This window comes from Protopterus annectens, chromosome 2.part1 (assembly GCF_019279795.1).
Source record: "Protopterus annectens isolate FY-2018-M chromosome 2.part1, PAN1.0, whole genome shotgun sequence".
NCBI lineage: Eukaryota > Metazoa > Chordata > Ceratodontiformes > Protopteridae > Protopterus > Protopterus annectens.
The window spans coordinates 66,703,085-66,721,138 of NC_056729.1; the positions used below are offsets into that span (position 1 = coordinate 66,703,085).

At 36.0% G+C, this 18,054-nt stretch overlaps 1 protein-coding gene across 2 annotated transcripts in view; it reads right to left on the reverse strand.

Moving 5' to 3' along the window:
- PTPRN2 (protein tyrosine phosphatase receptor type N2) overlaps positions 1–18,054 on the reverse strand; it is a 4,238,418-nt gene that overhangs the window by 2,894,599 nt on the left and 1,325,765 nt on the right. For both annotated transcript variants that reach the window (XM_044062029.1, XM_044062028.1), the window contains exon 3: positions 4,336–4,449. In XM_044062029.1, coding sequence (XP_043917964.1) covers positions 4,336–4,449 — 114 coding nt within the window. The remainder of the gene's footprint in view (positions 1–4,335; positions 4,450–18,054) is intronic.

Below are 18,054 nucleotides of genomic sequence, written 5' to 3' on the forward strand. Positions count from 1 at the left end.
CCCAGTGCTTACCTAAGAAACAAAAAGTAGGCTTTATTTCTTTCATGACCACTGCAGGGAGTACTTATTGGACATTATGATGGTGCCTTTAAGAACTCTGATGGCCTGGTATGACTTGACTGAGGAGTTATCCTCTGTCACAGAAATCACCAGGATGGGGAACAGTGTAGGAGCAAGGAAAGAGTCATTTAGGCATCACCACCCTAAATTATATACTATGTGTTTTTTTTTTCCTGTTATTCAGTTATATGTTTGAGAATCTTGTTGCAATTGGAAAGTACTTGTGAAGGCCTGCTCAGGAAATACGTATTTACTATACTCTAGAGCTTTCATGTCATAAGTTCATAGGTTCATAGGAGGTTAATAGGCTAGTGGCCCCAGGGCCTTTACAAGCCTAGCCATGTTATACCTGTGTTGTCTAACTGACCATGGCTAGATGGTGTTTATTTGCAGGGTGAATCTATGATCAGCACTGACTGCCCCTGTACATGAAGGACATAGGTGCCATCCTTGGGGTGAATTTACAGTCTCCCATCCAGTTGTCTAGGTTGTGCTTAAATAGGGTCATTGTGGAGCTGCTACACATGAACTGGGAGTTTATTCCAGAGGAGCGGCAACCTGTGGGAGACATATCTGTCTCTCCAGCATGTTGTGTTGATGTCCCAGGCTTTACTGAGATCCCTGGAGTTATTAACGCTTGTTCCATTTTATCTGCAGATGTGCATCGTGATAGACTCTATAGCACAGGCAGAAACTGCCTCTCAGTAACCTGTAGGATACACAGTATCGTGACAAGGATTTCAGTATTTCCATATAGGTCATGTTTTGGAGGCCCTGAATTTTCTTGGTGAGAAACCTCTGAGGTCAGGTGATGTGCTTCATATAATATGACTACAGTTTTGTGGGTTTCTGCAGGGACCTTTTGTGGGGTATCGTTATGCTGTACCATCATAGAGTTCATGTTCAGTACCTGGTGTGTTCCCATGTGTATTTCTGCTACTTTCTGCATGCACATGGTGAAATGTGTGGAGGAGTGACACAAATGCATGCTGCCTGTCATGCAACTAAGGATGGAAGTATATATATATATATATATATATATATATATATATATATATACACACACACACACACACACACATCTGTATATATGTGTATATATATATATATATATATATATATATATATATATATATATATGAGGTTTAGTGTGGATTGTGTAGATTTTTTGGTGTGTGTGTTGTGTGTGTTTGTTTTTGGGGGGATTGTGTGTTATTGTGTTGTGTTGTTTGTATTGTGGGTGTGATGTGTTTTTTTTTGTGTTTGTGGACAGTGATTGATTTATAGCTTTGTGACCGTCGGTTGTTTGTTTATGTTTTGGTGTTGTGTTTCGTGTGTCGGTTTTTTCAGGAACAATCATCAGAAATAATGCAGTGAGTAGAACTAGTAATTGAGCGCGCTTCAGGGTCTTTATTTAAGAACTTCTTCAGAATAAATAAACTGTGCAATTTTCAGAGCTAAAGTAATGTAACAATAGAAATAATCTAGTCCAATCAAAATCACAGTTCAGCCCCTTAAACCATGATGAAAGAGTAATTATGAAAGTTTCATTACTCATACATATGTATAAGGTGGGTGTACATCAACAGGAAACCTGAGTAGCAAAATGTCTGTCTGCTCTAATATATAAAATATTCAACAAATAGGTAATACTAGTGATTTAAAAAGTAATTAAGAAATAAACTGCTCAAAACTATATATATAAAACTGCACTCCTTAATACATTATACATAATAATGGAAATCAATTCCCACTGTTGACATCTGAGTACACATTTTAAGTTACAGGCATCATTTAAGCCTGGGGTGGACTCAGCTACCAAACAGAGCTGCCATCTAAGCTCCTTCACCTCCAGTTGAGCTGAGTAGTCCCCCAAAAAACAAATCAACTTGCTCTAAAACAATAAAATGGAATTTAACAAATTCACGGCAAGCTGTAGAGTGTCTAGCCAAAGTGTTGTGACTGTTTTTGGTTTTAATAGCAGTATAATATTCTTTGATGCAGTCCAAAAGTTTGCGATTCATCTTTCCAACATAAAAATGACTGCAAGTCACACAAATCCCTGCATAAACAATGTTACAGGAATTACAGTCAAAATGGTTGGAAAAAATAACAGTGAGGTTAATATGTTCAAAAGTGAAAGAAGGACCTCTACTAATATATTGACAACAGACACATTTGTTACATTTGAACATCCCTGGTGGTTCAGAAACATTGCGAACATTTCCTATCAAAAACTGAGAGTCTCTGTTTTCAAAAGAGCTTCTTAAAGTACGTGTCCTCTTGTATGAAAACATAGGCTGCTGCCAAGCAGTTCAGACAAAGTAGGAGAGCTTGCAACAATATTCCAGTTGCTAGAAACAATGTTTTGAATATATATATATATATATATATATATATATATATATATATATATATATAAAATCATGATTTGTGGCTGATTTTCCAACATCATTCCTTACAGTTGTCAGAGTTCTGTATTGTGCCCATCCTCTTTCAGCAAGAGCAGAATATGACAGTTATTATGTCACCTATCGTAGGAGGCAGAACAGGTATGCAGTCAGCCATGATTGGTTTTCCTGGTAAGCTGTAACATACTTTAACCATCTGTAGTCCACCGTCAAGATAGACTCTCTTATGGCAACCTTCCCATTATGTGTCCTCACTGCAGCTGCTGCTGACAGATTTGCTCAGCAGGTGTCACCACAACATCACACCTCTAAGAGGTGTGGCTAAGGAGAAGGAGAGGTAAGAGGCTTTGAGTGCTTCACTGAAGTGGGGAAAGGGGTCCTGGTTCTGCACTGCCTGAGATGGCTCAGCCACAGGGGCTGGGGGCTGCAGTGCACATAACACTGAGCAGGTACATGGTTCAGATAACAAACCTCCTGCAGCAGAAATGCAGATGTACTCATCTAGCATATGCCTCTCATTGGAACAGCTTCCTATAATGTTCCTCTGGACAGGGCCAGCAGGCAGCATGCTGGTACTTGTGCCCTCACACCCTATCCACAGCCACACCTTTTCCCTTCCTCTTCTGTCATCCCGCACACCCTGTCTATTAGACAGTCTGTATATGGAATATTTGAATTACAGTGGCAGATCTGAACACTTTTAAATTCTAAACATGAATGAATCAGCATTCCTACTTAGAAAATAAATAATTGTCTTACTGTGCAAAAGTTTTGTGCTAAGTGGCAGTAGTTATCAGTATCAGTGCAATTACATTGTACCTCTTTTTCAGTGTTGATTTACTGTCTAAACATGGCTTATTGTATTATTTAATATATTATAACTCACTTCGAAACCCACACTTGTTTCTGTGCCAGACAATATACTTAGCGTTTCTACTGCCTGACGGCTGCCCGCTCTCAACGTTACACAGAAACAATACTGATAACTCCACAAGCATTTGATTCGAGATGATTTCCTTCCTATCATTAGCAAATGCATGCAATGTGTGTGTTGACACAGAAACAGGCACAGACACAGAATAGACATATAGAGACAGACATACTACACACATAAACATGCACGCACACACACACACGTATATGCAAAAAAGTGAACATGAACAGACATGCAAAAATGCACATACACGCACGCACACGTATGTGTCTTATTTGCATTTAGATAGCCTTAAAACTAATAGATGAAAGGTTTTTCCTCCAGAAAGACTACATGAAGATGTGCTTCATATCTCAACACCTACACAACAGCAACATTCCAAAATAAGAGTTGCCACTTTTATGAGATTTCCAAGGTGGAATTTTACTTAATAATTTTACAGGTCAGTCCACGACCTCAACTAATATTTGCTTTTAAGTTGCTGTCAGACCTAAAAACATAGTTATGTTAACATGTTATTTCACATCTGATTAATGTATGTTAGTATCACAGTCTACTGAAGTCTTTAGGAGAAAGCAAGCATTTCAAATTAAACCTCATGGATAAGAATCATATTTCTTGTCCCTTTCCCTCACCAGTTCAATGAAATCACTGTTGGTGGTAAACCTGCTCCAACAGACTGTAACACTCACTGAGAGGACAGACATTTTTTGTAGCACCTCCAAGGTACCAAATACTATCTGGCAATATAGTGGTGCCTGTTGTGTATTCAGAAATGCAGGCTGTCTCTGGTGAACTTTAATGTTATGGACTAACAACAACACTTACATATTTAGTGATTTTTTTTTTTTTAAATAAAAACTAAGGTCATAGACTGGAGAGCATCTGCCCAGCTGTGCATGCTAATTAATTGTTACATTCTCTACTTACCTCTGTGAGAGAGTTTCTGAAGGATTGTCCTTAGGTGTTGTAGCACGGGTGGTGAAACTTCATATTTGTATATGTCTATCACTGAAACCCGTTGACACCTTCCAAATATGTTATCTGGAAAAAAAACATATAAATACACCTGAGTATCCTACATGTAATCTTTTTTTTTTTTGTTTGTTTTATTTTTTTTATTGATTTTTTGATAACAATCATTTGAATAACAAATTATGATAAAACTATGTACAAGTTTTACAAAAGCTTCAAGCAGTGTATAAGGGAAACAAAAGGAAAATAAAGGGAACAACAAGTTATATAAACTGTAAAGTACAATATTCATTCATTCATACTTTCAATATGACTAAGTAGATGAAGACATATCTGAATTCAGTGACTGAATAAAAGATAGAACTTTTGTCCAAGGGTCATGTATTACAAGAAGATGGAAGTCATCCTTCATTCCAACCTACATGTAATATTTGATGTTATATGTTTCTTTTTAATTTTTTTGATTCTCACCATACCTGTCTAACATCAGCCATATCCTGGTAAATATTTTTATTTGACACAAACCAGCATTTTTTTTCCTCTGCTTACTGACTGAATGAGCTGTGTACTATCTAATTACAAGCTTTGGTACAATCATTTCAACAATCACACCACAAAGGTATAATCTGAGTTTTACTTTGTCTTTCACAGGCAAACAGGAGAAAAGTCCACCCACACAAACACAATTACACACGCGCATATACACACACACACACACACACACACACACACACACACACACACACACACACACACCAAAAAGTGAGTATTCTTTTTTGTTTCATTAAAAAAAGTTACCCTGTTCTATAAATTGTGTTAATTTTATTAATCTGACTTTTCAGATCAAGAAAACAGTTTTTATGAATGTTTATCTAAACTGTTTGTAAAATAAAATGTTTTTCAAAATAAAGTATAAGCATTACACCTTTTATATTCTTTAAGACCAGGCAGAAACATAATGCACATCTTGATGTGAGACTAACAAACCATTTCAAATAATGAATTTTATTAAGATATGACATATCATATCATTAATGCATAAATATAGGTATTCATGAAATAATATGAATGACAGTGCGAAGGTTGTTTTCAATGAGCATCGGCCCATAACTGATTCAGAATACAAAGCCATTCCATAACTAACATACCAAGCTAGATATAGTATACATCATCTAATGAACTGAAAGGCAACAGCAGAACAAGAGGCAAGAAAACAGTAAAGCTAACAATAATGATTCCGTCCATCACTGGTATCAAACAGAAATAAATCAACTACTTCTAAATGAAAAATACTGTTGCAAGTAATAAAACAGAACAAAAAGAGAGAAACAGAAAAGGCTTTACCACACATTGAATCATGAGAGGCAATAACTAGTATATGTTTATTTAGCAGATTCTTCTAAAAGCAAGAATTCTGTGGGACCCAATGAAATTTTTATCAGCAAAAGTACAAAGGTAAGATAATGTTTGGATCTAAACGTATCAAACTGATGGGCAAATTTCATTAGGAAGCCAAACATTTCACCATTGTGCACAAGACCCCCTTGATATGATTTCATTGTTATCTGAATCATCAGCAGTACAAACAGCTTTCCATTGTAGAATAAGGAGATCATTCACCATGCATATCACAGTAATATCATGCAGCCAAGACTCTGGGTTTAGTTTGCTTGTTTAGATGTACTTTATAAGACACAAACCTGGTGACCAATTTTCTCACCTTGTTTGACTGGTGCAGTTAAATGTGTGTTTCATCATGTTTTGAACAATCCTGAAACTAATTGCACACCCTAAACCATAACTTTCCTTTTTGATAGGCAGGAATCCTACATTTGACAATTTGGATCCAATGGATCTAATGGTGTAAGATGAAGTGTGAGATCATTATCCCCCTAATCACAGTTTCAAGGTTAAAAAACACCAACTTGGCTTTCTTTACCCCATTACTGGGAATATAAAAATGATAATTTCCACCGTATTGGTATTATTTTCTTTAAAGAATGATTGTGTAGGTTTATATAACTGAAGGCCACCTGAAATGAATGTGACTGTAGATTCAGCTATACCACTCAATTACACAGACATTTTTTTATCATGTACTGCTAATCTCTGGTTAATTCCTCTGTCTCTACTACATAATTACAAATGCTAAGATGAAAAATTAAAGTTTATTTACCTCTATGTAGCATGCAAGTCTATCACCTTAGTTTGAGACAAAATACTCACCTGAAATTTTCTAATGAGAATAAGAAAGTTACAAAAAGCCAATGGGGTCAAAGTAAATAATTTCATAAATCGGTGTGTAATGACAACAAAGTTTTGCATGACTAGGCAAGATGAAATGCTGAAGAACTCCAGCCTGTAGAGCTTACAACAATAAAGCAAAAAAAAAAAGACAGATTCTTACCGTACAGTGTGCTAAGCCTTTTAATATTCACTTAAAAAATAATAATATGTGCCAGCAGTACATTGCTCGCCTTTTACATACCCCTCAGTAATTGTGTAAAGAGACAGTAAGAACTCTGTTGTACAAACAGTACCCAGGACAAACTCTGTTGTACAAGTAGCCCCCACTCTGCTCTCCCACTACTTCACATTTCATATCCCTCGTCATGTCTTACAGTACAAACGCTACTGTTTACCTCTTTTACTACAAACATCTGCACATTTCATGCAATGACACCTTTTCCCTTTGGGTCTATATCACATAGTCAAAGTTTTATAACTTCAAACATGGAATGTTCGAACCATTCCATTCGAAGTTACAAAACTTTAACTAGTGATAAAAAAAAAGTAAAAACAAAATAAACTGTTGTAAGCAGGGGGGGCAAGCCCCCCCTGCATCCCCCACTACTTAAATATTCCAACTCCGAGATCACACCACATTGAAATGAATGGAAACCTCCCCTTAGAGAGACTTCAGTTTAAACACTCAAATTTGTACAAGTTCGAACTTATGGTCTCGACCATATTGGGTTCGAACTTGTACAAGTTCGACTATGTGATAGGAACCCTTTCCTTCTAATCCCATTGTCCCATCTTTAGTAACTGTTACTATAATACATACACACACACTTCTAGGGAAGGCAGGTAATATTCTCCAACTTTATAGCCTTCTTCACTGGCCACCTAATTATTATTCCTATAACCAAATTGATACTAAGAGAGACACCCTCTTGCCATCTTGCTTGCTGTCATTTTTGTGTCAGCAGTATTAAAAATAATTTTATTTTATTTTTATTTTTTATTTACATTTGTTTACCGGGATAGTCCGGCTGGACATATGTCCATTTACAGTGGAGGCTTGGGGAGCAAAGCTCTACAGTAATTAACATAAGCAAAAATATTTAAACACATGATAAGAATACAATCATATATAAAATAATTTTGAGACATAAATACAGTAAAACATCAATTTTGATAAAAGCATGCAGTTATATAATATTTGAAACATCATCTGAGAAAGATTCTTGAGACTGTAGCATATATACAATAAGTATAATGGGAAAGGAAACAGTCTATGGTGGTAGCCGCAGTGAAAGTTAAATAATACATGGACATAGCCAGGTATTCATAAAGTCAGATTTGAGAGAGTTTTTGAACAGTGTAGTACTAGAAGCAGAAGTCAAAGCAGGAGGGAGGTTATTCCAGGATCTAGCTATGTTATAAGAGAATAGTGCTTTACCAGCAGTGTTGTTAGCTGTGGATATACACAGGAACGATTTGTTAGTAGAACGAAGAAGACAATTTGATCTGTATAAAGTGAGTAGATGGCTTAGTGCTGATGTTCTATCTGGATATCTCACAAAATTGTGGGCAATGACTAGTTGGTGGTAACTGAGTAGATGGGGAAGTTTGAGCCATTGTAGTTCCCTTATTGTGATGGGTTCTGAAGGTGGAGTTGTTAGCAAACTTTGCAATTTTATTATAAGATGTCTCCAGTCTTGTGAGATCATGTTTTCTGATGTGGGTAAGAATTGGTGCTGCCATACATTAAAGTGGACAATAGGTCAGTTTGAGCTAGGGTGATCTGGGCCTGAGTTGAGAGAAAGTTTTTGTGTCTATATAGTGTGCCCATTTTTGTATGGACCTTTTTGATGGTTTGTGAAATATGGACATCAAAGTATAGGTTTTTGTCAATTTCTACACCCAGGAGTTTGGTATTGTCAGAGGGAGTGATAGTAAAGGCTGGAGGAATAGGTATGGATTTGTTGGGGTGAAAAGAAGCAATTTAGTCTTGTTGGGGTTTAGCATAAGTTGAATCTGAGTAATCCAGTTTTCCACAGAGCTAAAGGATTCCTGAGTGAGTTGTTGTAGGGTGGTGAGTAATGGTGCAGAGCAGATAAGAGTCAAATCATCTGCGTACTGTATGAGGGTAGCATGCTGGGTGGAGGTATGCAGATTGTTAGTGAATAAGGAGAAAAGAAGTGTGCCTAATATTGAGCCTTGAGGTATGCCTATGGTAGTTGGAAGTAAAGGAGAAAGTATGCCTTGCCATTGGACAGATTGCTGCCTATTAGACAGGTAGCTTCTAAACCAAGCAATAGTCAGAGGGGCAAAGGATAGGGAGACTAGGGAATCTAGTAGAAGGGAATGTGAAACCATGTCAAATACTTTTGAGAGATCTAAGAATATAGCAGATACAAAGTTGTTATTTCTGTGTTGGTTAACCAGGTTGGTAAACGAGAGATCAGTTGTTGTGCTATAGTGTTGCCGGAAGCCATGTTGAGTGGAGGAGATGAGGTTGTGTGAGTACAGGAATTGCATGAGTTGAGTGTGAATACATTTCTTGGGTAGTATAGATAAGGGAGATAGAATGGCTACGGGGCGATAATTAGAGAAATCATAGGAATTGCCACCTTTATGAAGAGGAATAATATGTGATACTTTCCATACTTGTGGGATATAGGCTTCCTGTATAGAGCGGTTGATAAGGATGGAGACAGGGTAAGCTAAGGATTCAGCAGCTATTTTTAGGAAGCTGGCAGGTAGATTGTCAGCAGCAAGGGTGGTAGGTTTCAATTTTTGGAGGAGTTTTTTAATAGTAGAGGTAGGAATAGGTGAGAGAGTAAAGGAGGGGATGTTATGAGGGCATTTGTTTGGGATATTTAAATGGATGCTTTTGGATCGTTGGGAGGACAGAGTTAGGTTAGATTCTGTAAAGTGGTAATTGAATTGGGAGGCTATGTCATTAGTAATGTTGGTGGAGCTGGGAGTGGGAGTGGTTGTTTTTCCAGGTTTTAACAGAGAATTGATGGCATGCCAAAACTTTTGGGGATCTTTACAGTGTTTATTTTGGGGCACTAAGGAAATAATTCTGTTTATCAAGTTTGGTTAGTTTCTTGGCCTGATTTCTAAGTTGTTGGTAGTTGTTCTTTGATATGCTAGTGTTTTCCCTCTTCCAGATTTTCCAAGCCTTATCTCTAGACTTCAGTAGGGCCCTTGTGTCCCTACTGAACCATGGGGCAGGGCCCTTGTGTCCCTACTGAGCCACGGGGCATAGTTTGTCTTGACTCTAATGTTTGTAATGGGTGTGACTGTATTAAGGACATTAATGAGAGTACTGCTGAAGTAGTCAACGGCCTGGACTAAGCTTAGGGTTCGAAGTGGTTCCCAGTTAGTTTGTTTTAGAATGTGGTTAAGGTCCTGTATATTTAGTTTGCGATCATCTCTGACTTGTCTATAAACTATGGGCTTGGATAAGTTAGTGCATTTACATAGGAGGAATGTGAGGAAGTGGTCACTTAGACTGTCTGGTAGGCATCCAGTCTGATACTTTTGTTCAGGCAACTGACTAGTGTCCAGTCTACTATAGACTGTTTACATTTTTTTTTGTCTATTCTAGTGGGTTCTTGGATGAGTTGGGAGAAGCCAAAGAGATTGATATGGTTAGTGAGATTGTTAGAGTTACAGGCTAAGCAGTCAGTATTTAGGCCACCTAGTAGGATGGTTTCTTGTGGAAGATTATCTGTGGTCCATTGTAAGATTTTCTCAATGGTGGCAGAGTTGTTGCCTGGGGGAATGTAGCAGCAGAGCAGATTGACTTTTTTGGTGTTGTTTATATGTAGAACTGAGCCTAAGGTTTCAGCATTTTGAAATTTAGGTAGGGGAATTTGTAGAATTTGTTTTATGTTAAGTTTGTTTTTAAAGAGAATAGCAACCCACCCCCCTTCCTGCCTATTCCATCCAGTCTCAAGATATTATAACCTGGTAGGAGGATTTCTTTGTTTTGTGTGCTAGGTTTTAGCCAGGTCTCAGTAATGGTTAGTATGTCTGGGGAGTAGTGGGTTATAAATGCATGTAGGTCAGGAAGCTTGTTAGATATAGTCCTGGTGCTGATGTTAAGAATTAATAGGTCAGAGTTTTGTTTGGTTGATAGTAGGTTGTTAATTGGTCCTGGGTTTGGGTGTATGTCTCCTGGTCTTAGTAGTCTCTTTGTGATAAATAGTATATTTTTTATTGTGTGTATACATTCCATGTTGGATCTAAATGATATTTTTGCAGTGTAAGGTGTTGATATTTGAAACTTATAAATGTGTAGTATTAAGTTATCTTTAAATAATGTAGCACTGATAGGGAAATCTATGTGTGAGTTTGTTTCTGTGCAAATATGTGTTGTATGGAATGCAGTGTTTTCTAGTGATGTGTTAGTATGAATGGTTGTGATGTGGGTTAGGTATGTGAGGGTAAGACAGAGTAATCCTAAGGTGAGATGCATTTTTTTGTGGGAGTGATAGTTTATTATTGGTTTTGTGGTACAAATATAGATGCAAGCTTGAAGGCATGGTCATTAAGTACTATGTATGTCTTGAGGCAGAAAGTTTGAAAGTGGGTGTGACTGGAGAAAATGTTGTGAGGTAGTTGATTGGAGGAAGATGTGGACAGGTGATGAGGGGTTAGAATAAACATAGGAGTAGTGGGGTGTGTGGGAAATGGGGGCAGGGTAGGGGAGCGTAGCGAGCTGAGCAAAGCAAGGGCAAGTGGAGCAGGGCCCCACCAGACCTCAAGATTATAGAGCCAATCAGTATGAATGTTCAGGAAAGGACAGTAAATGCAAGGTTGTTTGGAGTGGGTATGTTACTGACTTCCTTGCAATTTTCCTTACTGTCTTTTATTCATCTTTGATTTATAAATGTAGTTAAGCTACAGGATTATTTGGGTATGCTAGTGGGATGTAGCTAGGGACTGCAGAGCGGTGCTGTACCCTACAGAGTCCCTAAAAACAACAGGATAACAGTGGGAGAAAAAAAATAAGTAACCTTGTGTACTTTTGCTTTTATAACTTAAAGAACCAGAGTCTGGCTGCTGGAGTATTCTTTAATAGCACACCATCCTACTTCCCAAACATTTGTTTTGTCTCCTGGCCATATCAGCACCATCAAGAATTATGTGTCACGCAACATTTGAACTAACTGGGCAATACAGAAAGAGGTGCATTTACTTGCCTTTGTAATGTTGATCATTAGACAGCCTTTAAATCATGTTAACTGTGGCATAAGACACCAGTATTCAAGGAATATATATCGTGTTTGCATAACAATAAAAATAACTAATCCTAACATCAATCTGCCCTCTGAATCCTTACTCAATTTTTTCTATTCAAAAAAGTATTTCAGGAAAAAAAAAACAGACTGATTGGTACTATAACATAGCATACACAAGGTTTCTGTCAACAAATAGTTTATCAAAGTATGAGAGGACTTTATGAATCTCTACATCTGTTACCTAAGCAATTACTTGCTCTGGCAATCCTGCTTCCCAGCACTTGGGGCAGAAGCCTCAGGTATATCAGTCCCCAAACATAACTCTTTTTATGACACATCATATTAGAGACCCCACCCTTTACTTCCACACCTTGGATGGTTGCTTGACAAAAAGCAATCTATCATCAAACCATCGTAGTAGCTATACAAATATAATACAATTTCTGCTCACTAACATGGGTTTATTACTTGCAAAAGCCCCCAGACTGCCCTCTTATTCTTATGGACACCAAACTGACTAGATCAAACAAAGATATTCCAAAAGGTGTTGTAGTCTTTCAACTAGTAATAACCTTTAACATCATTTATCATATTCATTGTCTTGACTTCCTGCATAGGGTCATCTTTACTACAACGTTTACTGGGTGGTTTCAAAGCCACCTGTCCAACTATGTTCTCAAGGTCAAGGTTGGCAGTGATCTATCATCTCTTACTGTCATATCTTCTGAAGCAGATCACAGATCAGTTTTATGTCATAAATTATCACTCACAAATCTTCATGCCTAACATTATTCTCTATGCAGATGGTTTAGTAATTCTCAGATCATCTTCCTTTTACAAATTTGTTTAAAGAGACTCCACAGTGACCTTAATAACTTAGATAATTGATATAATTTAAAAAAAAACAAATTCTTAATGGACATAAGATAAAGTCCATGTTTCTGTAATCTGATCTAGACTCACATTTCTTCCCAAAGCTGGCCTCCATCTTGACTACAATAACCATAATACTGACTGTCTCATCCTTTAGATACACAAGTCTATCAGCTTCACATCTTCCATTATAACACTTATCAAACTTATAAAATCTAAAATTAAATGGACCCTCTATGTTTGCATTAGAATCTCTGGATTCATTACTCATGAAGATTGAGCTGCTATAAGTAATGTTATCTTTCAACCTCAGCCTGATTACAATGCAGCAATGGAAATGTTTCTTAGTGATAATCATGTATTTAAGGTAACTGATAATAATATTGTATTTAAAGTTACGAACTCTATATATGAGCTACAGCTTCAAAATTAAATATCTTTGTAATTATATAACTTTATGTATGTTGCACACCATATAACACCTATACTCTATGGATTACCTAAGGTTCATAAGGATTTGCAACCCCCCCCCCCATGAGACCTATTGTTTCTGGTAAGTGTTGGGTGACTGAGCCAATATCCTTGTATTTAGAAGATATTCTGAAACTTTCTTTAAAATATGTTTTTAGCTTTGTACAAGAAACTAATTATTTCTTGGAGATTTTGTATCAGTGGTATAGCTGTAATGATCATACACAGTATATCTTTGCAACATTAGATGTTAATACTTTATTTACTGTTATACCGAATCAGTATGGTTTTCAAGCATTCAGGGGACATCTTTGCAAAATTAGTGTGTTTACAGGTAAGAAATTTGAAACTTTGTGTCATATCTTAGAAATAGTACTAGACAGTTACATGTTTTTACTTGATAAGCAGTTATATCGTCAGATCTTTGGCATGGCAATGGGTACATTGACAGCTAACACGTATGCAAATATAGCACTATGCCAATGGAAACATATGGATATTTTTGTTCCTACTGATTTATATGTGGGTAACGTCTTATACTATAAACATTTTGTGGATGATATATTCCTCATTTGGAGTAGTGATGAATCAACTTTAACAGAATATGTAAAATTTTTAGATAATACTACTAGTTTTCTAAAGCTTAAACTACTCTAGAACTGAAATCATTTTTTACATATAACTGTAAAGAAAATGGGAGAGGAATTATCAACCAGTATATTTAGAATGGAACTACAAGCTGACAGAAATGTACATAGGCAGAGTATGCATCTCAAACATGTATTTAAAGGTATAGTGAAGAGTCCGTACTTGTGAGCTAGCAGGCTGACTACAGATCAGGAGAGGTATAATAAGCATGTTGAATTAATGAGAAAAGCATTTGAAGATAGATGGTATGAGGATGGTTTGTTAACCAATATGTTAAAATATGCAAATAGTAAAAGACAAGATAATGCAAAAACGTATTTTTCAGATTTCCAACGAAAAAAGGATGTGAATGAGGAAAATAAGGGGATGAGAGATATAATACGTTATCTGACTCAATATAGCTCTAGAATTAATGAAGTTATTAATATTATTAGGAATAATTGTCCTACTTTGAATGCTGTACCAGAGTTGAAACATTTTTAGGCTATAAACCACAATTTGTGTTTAAGAAATGCAAATATTTGCAACAATGCTTGTTATAAGAAAATGAGTTATAAGAAACTTGGACGTACTTGTAAACGGTACTTTCCCTTCTTACAACTGTTCTTTCTGTAAGTAGATATTAAGTCACATTAAATTCATTCATCCCATAAGAGAATATATGAACTTACTTCTTTTGCAACATGTAGTACAGGTAATGCAGTGTATCAAGCTATCTGCACCACCCGTTCAAGTTTCTATATAGGAAAATGGTACAGGAAGTTAAAGGAAAGAATATCTGAGCATTTATCAGATGTTAGACATGGGGTTAAAATGAATTTCCTTGCGGGGCATGTTAAGGAATTGGGTGCGTAACATACATTTAAGTATAGAGTCATACAGAAGTTAACATATGAGATAACAGAAATAGTAGTATATAAATGGATCCTTATGTTACAAGCTGACAGAAAAATGGGTCTGAATTCATCTGTTAGTACAAAACCTGTATTATGAAAGAAACAAATGGAATTATGAATTTATTTATCCTGGCTTGACTTAAAACTTTTAATGATATATTTTTAATATTGTTAACATATATATTTTTAATGTTGTTCTTGTGTGGTGCTTATCATATCGTTATGCCAAAATGAATGTAATATTTATTTATGACATATATATATATATATATATATATATATATATATATATATATTTTTTTTTTTTAATGCTATTTCCTCAAGCAACCACAGGTACATGAACCCAGTGACAAGGGCACAGCTCAAAGTACAACTTCACCACTAAAAGACCAGCACTCCATGAACAATTAAATGTTCCCATGGTTCAGTATTTGAGGTTACAACATATTTGTAGTTCAGTGGACAGTTCTGAATCCAAAGCCATCAATATGGCTGGCATATTTATTAAGAGAGGTTACAGAGCAAGCAGTGTTAGGCAGGCATATTCATGGACTTCAGGCATTTCTACAGATAGTCTGTTACAGTCTGAAAATTCTGTTAAAGGTGAGAGGTGTGAGTCAAAATTGAGACTTATAACCATGTATGGCGCAAATAATTTTAAAATTTATGAGGTGATCAATAAATAGTAATTCCTTTTAAAAACTGACCCATTTTTTTGATAAAATGAATGCCATTTTGTCTTTTCATGGTAAAAGTACTGGATAATATCTTTCATGGTATAAAAGAGATATTTTTTGTTATCAGAATTTGAGTTGCAATAACTTTTGTGGAAGTACCTATTTTGGAAATTGTGTATATTGCAAGGTAGCATCCACAACCAAATGTTTTACATCAGCAAATACATCTAAAGCATTTACCATCAGACATTTAATTACATGTAGTTTAGAATAGGTTATATACGTGGCAGTATGACAATGTGGGGCTTTTTATGTAGGGAAGACAGCTAGACCATGGAAACAACATCTAGCAGGTCATCTAAGTGATCTGAAATGTAAGCATGATAGAAGAGCTTCATAAAAACATAAACATGATCATGTCTCTGCAAATTTTGTTTCTGTGGGTATTGATTGTCTAAAAGGAGATAATTTGTCACTTGAATCTAGGCATGAACTTTTAGATAAGAAAGACAAATTATGGATTATTAATTTGGGAGCTATTTATAAGACAGGGCTTAATGAATATTTTTAATCCATGTAACTATAAATATATTATGAAACAGAAATTAATTTATTGTTCCATGTATTTGGGTAAAGATATTATGAAACAGAAATTAATTTATTGTTCCATGTATTTGGGTAAAGATTTTTCTATACATTATTTATATATATTCATATTTATCAGTATTATGTTTTTGTTCATGGATGTATATTGATGTGTATTTAGTGTTTAGGTTTAATACTGATTTATTTATGTGATGTGATTTGCTGATTGAATGTTTCTTTAAATATTTCTTGTTTTAGCCTCCGAAGGGGAGCCTGCTTGGTTACACTGATGGCGCCAGTGTGCTTTTGCTGTGATTCACAGCAGTCATGCTATTCTGCTACTGTTGCTGAGATATGCAGCAGTTCTATTATTTTGCTGATAAACATTAACATTTTGAACATTTAATTGTTTGTGGAGTGCTGGTCCTTTAGTGGTGGAGGAGTATTATATTCTATGTATAGCTTTATATGAGATGTGACAAAATGCAATTCAATATTTTTGGTTGCTATTCAGCTTTCAAGCAGATGTGAAAAAAAATGAAGAAATTCTAATTCATGATTGGTTGATGTCATCATGTGATTTTTTTTTTTTTTTAAAGTGTTTATTATTTTTGAATGAGCATTGAGAAAGCGCAATGTCCCAACAACTTTGCTAACTGAATAAACCATGTTCATTACATTATTTGGTGTTGGAGTTCCATTTGTTTCCATATTCATTTGAACTGTTTACAATTGAACCCCTGCACACAGCCTTGTCTAGTGTTGTTGTTCCTATTCACTAAATAATGACAGACATTTGAGATTCAAACTTCACATCCTTAAGAAGATGCATGGTAACACAAAATGTTTTATTCTAGCAACTTTCTAAACTTACAAAAGCAATATTTAATTTGTCCCTATCTCTAGGCCTTTGTCCCCCCCCCCCCCATTATGTTTGGCTTTGTCCATACCTCTTGTTCTATGAGGTTGAAAGGTATGACAGCTACTGCCTGCCACTTAAGTGGATTCCCCCCACCTCAGGCAACAGACACATTCCCTAAGTAGTGAAGAAATAGGATTACCCCGTGTAGGCCGCCAGTTAAAACAGTTATAAGAGAATGAGCGTTTTCCAAATTGGGATCAAACAGAATGGAATAATCACGCTCCTGAGATAAAAAAAAGTCTCTGCAAGGGTTTAAATCAGCCATTCAGCCATCTCTGAACAGCTACACAGTGAAACAGCATTTAGGTTGCAGGGATAATGGTTAGCAGCATCATGTTGTACAGACTGAACTAAATCCTTCAAAATGGAAACCGTACTACTGAATAATGTACTGAATTACAATGTAAAATTCTAAAGTGTTACTTGTACTGTTATCTAATGGGCTGAATTACTTATAACAATTATTGTAATCCCGTGTATAGCAAATATGATAATCCAGTGTATATGACATACTTTAACAAAAGTGCTGAACTACAGAATGCAGTTTGTTCTCACCTCAGTGCTTATTATTTGCTGCCAATGTGACATATGCTATGTTATACAACTTCTGTGCCAGCGTTGAGCATGTTCAGTGATCAATGAGCTTTGTGTTAATGTAATGTCTCATTAATCCTGCCAACGCCAACTGTACTTCAATATTTTAACTCTCTGTGATTTATGCCCATATCTAAAGGTATTAAATCAAGCATTTTCTGTACTTTTGCCTTGGGGCATAGTCATGACTGAACAGGGTCTTTGGACTAGCTCACTCACTCATTCACTTAACATCAGCAAATAAATAAAACTATGTAAAACCTGTTTGAAAATCCCAGCCTTTACCTTTAAAACTAAACTATTTGTTGTAAAATTGTAAGTACCACTACTCTTATTAAAAAGTCTGTCCCAAACAATTTCATTCCTCAAAATCTTCTTCCCCTTCTGTTGTTACTTTTCCCAATTCCTCTCTCAAAACTAAGAAAGAAAAAAATGGTGGTGCTGCTGGTACTTAACTGGAAAAAATATAATTAATCAGGTCCATATCAAAGTTAACACTATAGGTATGCAAGTCCAAAGGACCA